This window comes from Schistocerca gregaria, chromosome 5 (assembly GCF_023897955.1).
Source record: "Schistocerca gregaria isolate iqSchGreg1 chromosome 5, iqSchGreg1.2, whole genome shotgun sequence".
Lineage (NCBI taxonomy): Eukaryota > Metazoa > Arthropoda > Insecta > Orthoptera > Acrididae > Schistocerca > Schistocerca gregaria.
The window spans coordinates 128,329,195-128,342,033 of NC_064924.1; the positions used below are offsets into that span (position 1 = coordinate 128,329,195).

The window sequence follows — 12,839 nt, forward strand, 5'->3', positions numbered from 1 at the left end:
TCGTGGGACTGGGAAGGCATGGAACATTCAATGAGGCAGTTTACACCTCAGGGTCACGTGCTGGCACCAACTTTTTGCCTTAGCAGTCTATATCCACTGTGTCTCAGGGTCCAGAGAGCAGCAGACTCCAAAATCTCCACACAATCCTCAGACACAGAGCTTTTAGTTAGCGGTGGTGTGGGTGCCACCATAAGTTCCTTGTTCTTGGGGGGGTCTCTTTTTTCTATTTCTCATGCTGTTCCTTGGGTGTCCCTGGCTGGGAGGACTTCACTGAATCAGTCTCCCAGACTGAAGATGAGCTTGAAGCCCTACAACCAGCTGCTTTTCGGCTCTTCAGCCACTGGCATATGTCATCTTTCCCACTAGCAGAAACCTGGGAAGGGAGTGACGCAAGGGATCCCTTCCTAGTGAGAGGATCCGAAGAAGCCATACGCTTCCTGGCTCAGGAAGTGAGAACTGAAATCCCCGATGGTTGGGAGGTGTTGCTCCCAAAGTAGGTGGTGCGCGAGCAACGGGGAGGTAGGTGCCCCCCCACCATCAATGGGGCAGATGTAGTCTCCCATTTCTGAAAGGCAACAGGAATTCGAGGAATTAATGGGGCAACAACTGTTCTTATAGCGGCGGCATATGAGGAGGTTATAGCCACACAATGTAGGTGCCCAAATTTCCTCTTAACCTCAGTGTAGGTCAGTCCATCCAGGGTTTTATAATCCATGACTTTTCTCTCTTTTTGTAAAATCCTGCAGTCTGGCGAGCAAGGTGAATGATGCTTTCCGTAGTTGACACAGATGGGAGGCAGGCCACGCGAAGTATTGGGATGCGATGGACATTCACAATCTTGACAGGTGGGGCCAGAAGTAGAGCACTTAAAGCACCACATGGGGGGAGGGATATATGGCTTGACATCACAAGAGAAGACCATCATCTTGACCTTCTCAGGCAATGTGTCATTCTCGAAGACCAAGATGAAGACACTGGTGACAACCTGGTTATCCCTAGGACCCCAATGGACGTGCCGGACAAAATGAACACCTCGCAATTCTAAATTGGCGCGCAACTCGTCGTCGGACTGCAAAAGAAGGTCCCTGTGGAATATAATACCCTGGAGCATATTTAACCTGTTATGAGGCGTGATGGTAACACAAACAACCCCCAACTTGCCACCAGCAAGTAATGCCCGTGACTGGGCAGAGGATGCTGCTTTTATCAAAACTGACACGGAACACATTTTGGACCTTCCCTCCACCTCCCTAAACTTGTCCTCCAAACGCTCCACGAAAAACTGAGGCTTCATGGACATGAAAGATTCCCCATCAACTCTCGTACATACGAGGTTCCAAGACAAATAAGCTTCACTGCCATCCTTAGCCTGGCTTTCCTCCCATGGTGTGGCCAGCGAGGGCAATGACTTGGGGTCATATTTCTTAGCACTGAAGTTAAGACTCTGCCCGCTTAGAGACTGTTAGCGACGGACCACCAGCAAAAGGTGACATACTACGCTTCATTGCGTGTCATCCACCCTGATGCCACCCACTCCAACCAGGGGCCCTCCCCATGGGCGCCACCCAGCCGCAGCAAAGGCCACCCGGCAGCCCGGCAGGATGGCCATTGCCAGGAGACTCGATGCCTCAGGGTGATGGGCATCTACTCCTTGGCATACATGGGGAGTTAATGGCACAGGCATCTGCAGAGCGATCCCTGTGTTGTGTGAGGGCAATAACCAACATGGTATATGGCGGCCCCACCACAACGGACTGGCTACCGTGCTGAATATCAGGTCCAAAGAAGTCCATGGTCATTGTCAGCACAGAAAGTGACACTGTATAGTGCGTGTGGAAAACACACCCAGGAAGGTGTCCTTGCCCAAGAGATGGAGTATGGGCGGGACTGCAATGTGATGACGTGAAAGTGGGCTAAACATCTCAATGCACAATGGCCACAATGTACCACGTAAGGCACCCTTCCATAATTGGCTCAATCTTCAGGAAAATTTTGAAAAATGGAGGTCGCCTACAGGGGACTCACACATAAAGGCCGAAACTTGTGAGACTCATTTGAGTCGTCTCTTACGACAGGCAGGAATATCTTGGGCATATTATAACCCCCCAGACCCACGTGCAGGGGAGGGGGGCAGGGGGAGGGGTGGGTTTGCACATTAAAGTCATCAAGCAGCAGCTAGGGGTGAGGAGTTGCCCAATAAGCTGGAGAACGTTTGCCCTAGTGACACGAAATGAAGGAGGGATATACACAGTACAAAGGGAAAAGGGAAGAAAAATGCGGACTGCAACAGCCTGGAGCCAGAAAGATGGGTTGACTATGAACATCATCCCAGATGAGCAGCACGATTCCCCCATGAGGTCGAATGTCATTCTTCAGGGAAAGATAAAAGTGGACAGGAAAGAAATGCGAGAACTCAAAGCGGTCATGAGAACACAATTTTGTTTCCTGGAAGAAACAAGTGTATGATGCGCTTCTAAGAGCAGCTATAAGTCGTCTATGTTAGATCGAAGGCCGTGAACATTCCAGTGGAAGAGAGTCACGGCAAGGGAAAAATGAAGGGAGTGCCAGCCTTCAAAGACTTGCTGCTACAGGACACAGAGGAAGGGGGATCCTACTCAATGAGGTCAACAGAGGTGTCGGCATTCTCCTCCTGTCAGTCTGCAGAGTCCAGTGCAGAAAATGGTTGGTGGTGTGCATCGGCAACAAGGTGGTCAACCTTTGCGGTTGACAAGGGAAGACTCTGATGCTTGTTGGCTGGATGGATGAAGGAAGTCTTCATGAGTGTATTCCTTCTGTCCTTTCCGGCCTGGCGGTTGTGTAGCAGGTGACTTCAGCCCGAGAGGCGAGAGTTTAGTGGCTTCTTGCACAACTGGACGATTACATGGGGACACTACCACAAAGCTCCATGGTTTCACGATCGCAGTGCTAAATTTGAGGTTATATGTCTGTGTGGCCACGACCTTTGTGGAGCAAGATGCAGCAAGAACAATACTGTAGGTGCCAGATGGTAAACACAAGGTTTCTGATTAGCCAAAAACTTGCAAGTGAACTGAGTAAGGCATTTTTCCTTCACCTGGATTTCCTGGACAGTTCGCTCATCAAGACACATGGGAGAAGGCGGTATTGTTGCCATTGCAGTTGATAGAGTGGGGAGGAGGAGGCAAACAATCGCCCACGTGAGCATCCCTACACTTTACACATTTGGCCGGGTGTCGAAAGGACTCTCGAGTGAGTATGTAATGATGATACTGGTAGCAGCACATCAGGTTCCGAATGCATGGTCATACTGTGATAACTTCATAGTCTGCAAGCACCATTCTATCAAAAGTGAGAAAAAGAGTGTGTATGTGCACTAAGGATGCATCTACTTTTTTCATCACCTAATGGACTTCAGTGACACCTTGATCAGAGAGGTATGTTTGGATTTCTGCCTCTGTCAGACCACCGAGCAGCCTATTGTAAATAACACCGAGGGAACAATTCAGCGTTCAATGGGCCTCGATACAAGCAGGATAGCTGTGGAGGAACAAAGCTGCAAGCAGTTGTTGTTTTTGAAAACCAGAAGTGGTCTCTGAAAGCAAAGTGCCATTTTGTTATCGAGAGCAGGATTTCACAGGGCCAGCAACTGCATCAACACCTTTCTGAATAACAAATGGATTTAATGTAGCAAAGGACTGACCGTCTTTAGTACGTGAAGCCAGAAGGAACCGTGGTGCAGTTGGGAGGGTCTTTGAAGAATTAGCCCTTTTCTGTTTATGTTTGGTAAATGTTGCAGGGTGTATACGTGGACGAGGAAAAAAAATTCCCAGATTTCCCAGTTAAAAAATACACTTTCTCCTGGATGAAAATACACTTTTTCCGTGTTAAGTAATAGCATACTTTTCCTCGGAACTGTAAAACTTATCAATCCTTTCAATGGCTGTGGTTTTATACACCAGCATTGAATTTCTTGGCAATTTAGAAAAAGAAAATCAGGGAAAAAAACATGTTTTGGAAAGATGTCTGATGTGCAGCAACATGTACACTGCATGTTTCCGTATTAACAAAAGTATAAATTCGAATTCCACCAAACACCACATGTTACTTTCCAAAGAATTGAAGTCAAGATTGCAATGAGCTTTTGTAAACCACTCATAGCTCACGCCAGGTGATGACAGCGGATATTCAGAGCACAGGACACGTGATGATGTCAGCCAATAGCAACATCAGTGTTAAGTAGCGTGAACACACAAATAGGAAAAGGTACAGTTTAAATTAATATACATAGTGTTGCTACAAGAAAAGAAAAGCTTTTACGTATAATATTAGTCTGTAAGATTAATAAGCTGCATGAGAAGCTAGGCTTTTACACATAATGTTGATCTTTTTTGTGCGTGTTACACTTTAAGATACATCACACAAATGTGCCAGTAAAATTTCTAACGATGACATAACTGTCTGATCTTCTGGGCTCGAAAATATTCTAAATGGTCGTCATCAAAGATTTGATTTTTGAATGAGAGTCAAACGCCCTGTGATTTAAAAAGTTCATCGGACATTCGCGCACAGAGTTCATCTTGCGTAAAAAGAAATTTACTTTGAAAGTAACGCTTCCCAACAACCATTCAGAATATTTTCTCGTGACCTGTTAGAAATAGATTAGTTTTGGCAGTTGCGAGAGAGCACCAGGCAGCACCGCGCTTGCGCAGCTACGATGACGCAGGAAGGCTGTACGTTCATAAGTGTAAAACATTCAAAGATCTTACATTATGTCATAAAAGAAACAAGACCTTCGAGGATACTCCAAGAGAATGGGAATTTTGTGGACCAAGGTGATTAATGCTTGACTGTCAGAAAGGTGGAAGCAAAATCTGAAACCAATAACGTATTTTAGCCTTCCGCAATTATTTGAATGTATTTTAATTCACTTGATAGCTCCTGGCCACAGAAATCTGATTTGTTTTCATTTGACGTGAGAGCAATAAACGAAGAGGAAACAGCAAAATCACTTAACGTAAACCAAGTCACTTGTAAAACACGTTATTTGGTCTTAACTGTGCCAAAGTGCAGTGCCACGCCTCTTCACACAGCATTCTTCCATCGCACGTCTCTGTATTTCGCTCTGTGGAATTCAAACATGTAATATTTTGTAATGGGTGCAATCAAACTATATTAATGCCAATGGAAATTAAAATGTCCTGTGGTATTTCTCCTGCTCCCAATCGGCCGGTTGGAATCCTGCCCCTCTTTAAAAAATTCTCACAATTAATACTGGACGAGTTTATTTGCAACTGGCAGAACAAGAACTCTTCAGAAAATCTGCAGTCTTTACTGCCTATTAGCTAATAACTTGCCATTTTGTGTGACATAAAATTAAATATAGGATACATAAAACGAGTAAAGACAAGAGACAAGCAAAACAGTATAACACATTTCTTCAATCCCTGAGTCCTAGCTTTTTTTTGTTCTCTCCAATCTTGCCACAGCTACATATGGCGTACTTTTCTCTCTGGGAAAGAATCTATTACCCCAACAAAATTTGTCAACGTTTTGCTACATGAAAAAACGAAATGTCGTCGTCTAATACCAGAAAAGCTGTTGATACAAATAGTACCCAAGACTGGCGTGGTTTCTCGATCTGATTACATGTATTTTGTCACTGTCTGCTAGATAAAATGAAATACGCCTGCCTAATATTGCAGTAATTGTTACACACACCAAATAAACGAGACTGTCTTGGCACAAATGGTCATTTTTATAACACCACAGAATATAATTCACAAAGTACCAATATCAAATGCCTAGTAGGCCTACTACAAGCAAGAAGTTTAATGTTAGGAAATAGTTTCACATTTCATTCATACTCTCTAGCTTCTGAAGTATGAGATTGAAAAGTAGTAGTACGAAATTTTTATATAAATTTTGAATTGTCATATTCTTCCGTGATTTGTTTGAGTCCCCGTTTCTTCTCCTTCCACATTCTAACAAATAATCTTGTCGTCACTAATTCTGCAACTATTCCTGCCAGTGTCAAAACTTATTCTTCAGTTAACTTCACTAACCCTGCCACAATCACCGGTTTAGTTACCCGCATTTATTCTCGGGTTAGTCATTATTACGTGTTCGTACAACGCGTTTTCATGCTACTGCTAGAATAGAACTTTAGCAGCTGTTAGCCTGGGACTGTATTTTTGGCCCTTAGTAATGTAGCGGTCTGACCAAAAATTTTCTGTCAAAATTTCATTTTCTTGGAGACACAGAGGAGACAATTGCCTGTTATTCCCGTTAGTAGTTTATTTCCACACTGGAAGTCTCAATCTCGTTAGTAGTTATAACAACGCTGATCATTTGCAAACCCAGTCAACCACATAAACAGCGATTGGCATTCGATAGACCACCGTACACTGGTTGTAAAGCGCTTTGTGAAATAAGCTTTTTCCTCAATAATAGGAATTTGGCGCGAAGCAGACAAGCCATGTTCCAAACTCCCTTGTGTCATTTACTCGCTCCCCCTTCACAAAATTATGGACTGTCCATCTGGTCACTGAAATATTTATTCTCTTTCTGTAGTCCTGGCAGTTGTCATACTACACACAGGTTATAGAACATGAACCATGATGTAAGAATACATTATTGTCGCAAGTAAATGTGATGAAAAGTGAGAGCAGGCAAGATATCACATACACATGTCAAGATAATGAAAAGAATAAACACACAGATGTGAACCATGTTACAACAAAAGAATTCAAGAGCCAAACTTCCAAAACAGAATGCAACACCAAAAATGTTTAAAACATGTGTTCTGGTAGAGCACAGGGAAGTGTGATTGTGAAACTGTTGCTTTTATTTGTTGCAACTTATGTGATACACTACTGTGTTTTCATTATTTCCTTGGGAGTTATCACATTTATACAAACACCTAAACTGGGCAAGGAGGCATCTCTCACTCACTCATCAGGTGTACAAGTTAGATGCATCAATATGAGATTCCTATCGAATGACACACATATTGTCACTAACGCTGTGTATGACACACCAGATGTCTTTTCCAATGGGGGATTCGATTTACTTGAATACCAACAGGCCTACTTTTCAGCTTTTCATCATCTGGCCAAGGAATAGCAAAGAATTTTCCCCACTTCCCGCTTGGTAATGATACATTTGTTGGTTGGTTTAATGATTAAAAGGACCAGACTACTAGGTCTCAGTCCCTCCTACCTGAAACAGTCACGTCAACAAAACAACGCACCAAAGAAGGGCCTAGTGTGTCAAACCACATGACTAGCAACACGGATAGGATGAATGAAGCACAGGGAAAGAAAAGAAGAACACCAAGTTAAACAGAACACACAAAAACAGAGAAGAAGAGCAAAAGAGCGGGTAGAACGATGGCTGGGGTCGATCACCAGGCCCACACACAGTCGCTGTCCACTCAGGGCACTGGAGGCAACAGGGCATCCCGCCAACCCCTCAATTAGCTGACGTAGCTGAGGTGCCTTCCTTCAGAGAGAGTGGAAAAAACCCACTTCATGAATAAACTGTAAAACCAAGTCAGCTGCTAAGTTACTGTCTGCTTACACCAGGGGTAGCGAGTCATGAAGATTAAGTCCACAGCAGGCCACAAGGAGGGGCCAGAAGTACTGAGCTTAACATGCTTCAGGTGCAGAGCATTTGCCTTGGTACCACCAACTTCGATCACGGGCTCGCCCCATGGGTGCCACCCAGCCGAGCCAAGGGCTGCATGGCACGGCCCCAAAAAGATGAGCAACCAGTAATAGGCATACACAGGGCAGTGACAGCTCATATATCACAAGTGAGAGCTCTGTGTTGTCAGTGTGCTCAGCCAGATGGGCACATAACATCCCCACCAAATGGAGTGACTATATATGCTCGTGACCTAGCAGGAGATTGGGGAGGGGGGGAGGATGCGACAGGGGGAGCTATGGTAGGGAAGGGAGGGGGGGGGGGGGGGGGAGAGAAACCTGTGCCAGAAATGCCAGGGAGTTCTTCACCAAATGGCTCACACTATGGAAACAGAATTTCGAAACGGAGATCATCCCCTACAGGAGACCAGAAAAAATTTAAGAAAAGAAAAAAAGGGCGGGGTGGGGATGGGTGAGAGAGTGGAAACGTGAGGTATGAGAACGAAAAGAAATATCAAAACCAAGAGAATAACTGGGTCGTCATGAAGAGAAACACCGAGGGAGAAAGTGTGGAAGAGGGCAGGAAGAGGATGAGTCGCGTGGGGAAGGGAAAACAGACTGAGAGAGAAAAAAAGGCTGCAATACCTTGGGGCCATGCAAAAGAGCTGTGGGACCTCTGGGAGTTGGTCATGATAGAGAAGTGAAGGTGGACAACTTGCTTCCCTTACATGTTGTGAATACTCCCACACCAGTACTGTATAGGAGGGACCAGTTCTTCACAGTGAATGATATGCATGTTCACCAATCTACAAGGTACGCAGCTTCAGTAGCTTATCTCACAAACTACAACACTGAACTTCATGTGCTCTAGGATGTTACTTTTCCCAGCCTCCACAATTGCTTCACTGTCAATCATGTGATTTTGTCATCTGAAATGGGTAGCAGACCTTACAGATCTAGTATCATCTTTTAAGAAATCTGTAATCTGTAGATGCTGCCTATGCGATGTCCAAGGAAAACTGTAAATGTCACTGACGCTCAATCACCCTTACACCTCATGTGACCAACAACATGACAATTTTCATTCTTTGTGATCTACTGCCTACTTTATGATTTGGAAAATAAGTTTAAAAGTCATGGGCATGCAAATGTTTGCATGGTATTGTATTACTTTTTCCATTAGTGAACTGCCTTAGTATTAGATGAAACATTAATGAACCAATCTACTGATGAAGGATACTTTCTGTAACTATGAACACTCCATCGTAAACAAAACAATACTTTTGACTTGGAAACTAGATATCATTACACATATACTATATTCTGCATTTACAGCTACTCACTCACTGTTATATACGTAACAAATTTCAGGCTGTTGCAATAAATCACAAAAAGAAGGAACATAAAATACTTGTATTACTTTTTCCATTAGTGAACTGCCTTAGTATTAGATGAAACATTAATGAACCAATCTACTGATGAAGGATACTTTCTGTAACTATGAACACTCCATCGTAAACAAAACAAAACTTTTGACTTGGAAACTAGATATCATTACACATATACTTTATTCTGCATTTACAGCTACTCACTCACTATGTACGTAACAAATTTCAGGTTGTTGCAATAAATCACAAAAAGAAGGAACATAAAATACTTTGAAATCAGTATTACAAAAAGAACAAAAAGAATGAACTATGAAATACAAAAGCCAGAATGATTACAATACTTTCCATCATGAAAGAAATATCTGATGTTTAGCTGCAGTGGGGCACTGAGTTAACTCAACAGCAACAGATGAAAATTTGTGCTGTACCAGGCGTCAAACCCAAATTTCTTGCTTTATGTGAGCGGTCAAACAGCCTGAGCTATGTGAGCGGTCAAACAGCCTGAGCTATCCAAGTGTGCCCAATCCAACCAAAACCCCCAAAAGTCACTCACTACATAGCAGCACCCCCTATCCATTAATCCACTTGCTTGCAGCCTAACCATACTCTCTCAAGGGTTCAGATACTGGTGTGCATCCACATTGAAATATTGTAATGCCCCACTGCAGCTAAATGTTGGATATTTATTTCGTCATGTACTGAATACACCTGCTGACTGAGTCAATGGTGTGTGTTCTTTTGGATATGCATGTCTGAAAAAACAGACACCATCCGTATAGAACTCTACAATTGAGTTTACTGTTACAAAACACTACCAGCCTTAAGGAATAATTTCATTAGGAAGAATTAAAAATTAAAATAAAAGGAATGTGACAAACCTTATGTAGCTGTGTGTCATCTTGTCCTTCATATTTTTCACACAAAGTTTCCAATAGGCCCCAAGCAAGATTTACTATATTGTGCTCACTGACCACAATGTTTGACACACCATTTTCATGTAACCACTGCCAAGCATAATCCAAGTCCTCAGTGGTGTAACGCCGCAATGTTGACAGTGAAATACAGGTCATGGTGAGTGCCTCAAATACTGATTGCATGGAGAGAGAAAAAATATCACACAGTTCAAGTGCTAATTCATATAACCCAACACTTGTTAGCACTGCCACGAAGTCATTTACTCCCAAACCAGGTGCCATGTTGGAGTATTCTCTGGGACAGAATTTCATCAGTCTTATTTTTGCCATAACTACCTTATATTCCTTACGCACTTCATTAACAGTTAACAGCTGTACTTTATCTTTCCTTTCACATTTTAACATTTCCTCATCTTTCAACTCTTCCTCGACACCTTTTTCCAGTTCTTCTTCAAGTTCTCTCTCAAATTCCTCCATAATAGCTACAGCTCTCCTGCACCTCTCCTCCTTGGTAAGCCTTTCTTTTACTTCTCCCACAATTTCCACATCTTTGTCATTTTCCTGACCTTGTTGAGGCACCTCATTTACCTTCCGCTGCTGATCACACAGATCTTCCTGCAGTTTCACCTCAATGGTATCATCTATAGTTTCTTCCTTCAATTCTTCATGTGACTCTTCGAGTTGTTCTTCATGTTCCTGTTCTTCACCAAGTGCCTCTTCTAGTTCATCTAATTCTGTGTCCAATAATTCATTTCCCACTGGGACTTTTTCAATAGGCTTCACAACCCAGGCCACATCTTGATCAAGAAGTGAGAGGATATTAATTGCAGCTAAATAGCAGTGACTTTGTGTTTCTATAGTTGAGAGAGTTCCATCTCCTTCACGTCCTAGGCGAAATCCTTGTTCATACATTACTTTGGCTGCATCCCATAGCTGCCCCCTTTTGATGAAGAAGGAATACATGAAGTTGTAGTATGGAGAATCCTGTAAATCCATAGTTCGTGCTCTTGATAAGAGAATACTCTCAAATTCTGAGTACATATCCTGGCAAGGAAACTCCAGAAGATAATCAAAATGATTTCTTTCTGTCAAAGTGACAATAGCTTGTCGCATACAATCATGACGACATACAGAAACTGGCATTTGTGGAAGTATATAAAATGCTTCAACATAATGTCCCAGTTTCATGTGTTGTAAAAATATTATAGACTGAAATGTACATATGTCTTCATTTGTTTTAGCTTTGCTAAGACCAATTGTAGCTAAGTTTATTACACTATCCCAATGCTTTTCCATCTCAAACTTCTTAATCAGATTTAAGTAGTACTGCACCTGTGGAAAAAAAGAACAGTAAGAAATTAGTATGTTCATTACAGAAAAAAGAAAATCCTAAACAAACCCTTCTCCCTTCAGACACTTTTGTGAGTGTACTCCTGCTAGTGTAAACAGAGTATACAATCAAACAAAAGTATTACCATAGAGGCACAAGGTGGATATAATATGACATTATCAAGAAATAAAGGCAAAAGGAAGCATTTTACTTATCAGACAACGAACAGAATCAGAGGGCCCTTGCCAAGTGGATGGTGATCATCTGATGTGTTATTAAGATCTGCAACCCATGTTGCTTATACGGAATCTTATGATTGATTAAAAAAATCTGTCTGTTCTTGTCACCCCAAGCTTAGGAGATCCCTCAATTTATTCAAGGGCTTCCTGAATATAAAAGGGACATAATTTGCCTTTTTTCCTTCTCCTTTGTGATAATAAGCATTAAAAAATTTTACACTCTAATTATTGTGTATTACTCGGTAGTTTCTATGTAGACAATCTTCAATGGTTTGTGTGCGAGTTTACACCAGTGGTCCATTTTCGGAAAACAAAACCGGAATGCAGCCGGAGCTCCATAAAGTGCAACTTATTAACTGTTCTGCATCAACTGACAACCAACTCATCAGTACACTGCTCACTGTATAGTTAAGGCCAATTTTACAGAGGTTTTCACCATTCTTCAGATCCAGGTTTAGCAAGATGCATTCCCATTCTGCAAGATACAGCATATTCCACCATAGTAACCAATAGAGGTCACTAAGCTTATAGAAACAGACAAGCAGTGCGGACTAAGTCCCTGTATAGGAAGCCTAACTTCAACAGATCTACTGCCCCTGTTGGCTAACTGAGCTCCTCAATAGACTCACCCATCAACATGTGTAGCTTACTGAAAAATACAACTTTCAGAACTAATCTTTCTTCCTCATGGAGGCAGTGGAATAGGCTGAGAAAGGTTACAAAGGAAGAGCAGGATGACAGGGACCTACACAATGAGAAGATGAGGTGAGACAAAGACCTTTGTCTCTTGTCTTCCTAGGTCTGACAAGAGAACATTCTCAATAAACAATCTTAATGAAACTTGGCATATGTGTGAAGAGGGATCAAAATAATCCAATACGTATTTCTTTCTTTCTTTCTTTCTTTCTTGTGCCCAATATCACTTTTCAGAGTTAAAACACACCCTGAAATGTAATATGGAATTTTAGGTTTGGATGAAACATCTTCAAAACGATGAAATATATAAAAAAAAGTTTCTCATATAAAGGATGATACATAAGTAACATTCTTAAAAACTGTATAATCAAATTTTGTAATAATTAGAAGTTTTGCAAAATTTCCAACCACCATTAATTAATTCTGAAAAACGAACACTTTTGTTACAACATAAATTAAAGAAGTTTTCAAGTTACACACATCCATATGCAATATAGTTGATTTCTGAACTAGCATTTTTGGAAAATACACTGTACACAATGTGTTGTCAGTGTATTTCCAACATACATTAGAGACTCAATTATACGGACCTCAGTTATATGGATTTGTGATTATCTGGATCATCAACCAAAAGCAAATATCTTTGGCAC

At 42.0% G+C, this 12,839-nt stretch overlaps 1 protein-coding gene across 1 annotated transcript in view; it reads right to left on the reverse strand.

Annotated features, from left to right (window-relative positions):
• LOC126271852 (nuclear pore complex protein Nup160 homolog) overlaps positions 1-12,839 on the reverse strand; it is a 75,404-nt gene that overhangs the window by 13,538 nt on the left and 49,027 nt on the right. The window contains exon 3 of the mRNA XM_049974187.1: positions 9,889-11,256. Coding sequence (XP_049830144.1) covers positions 9,889-11,256 — 1,368 coding nt within the window. The remainder of the gene's footprint in view (positions 1-9,888; positions 11,257-12,839) is intronic.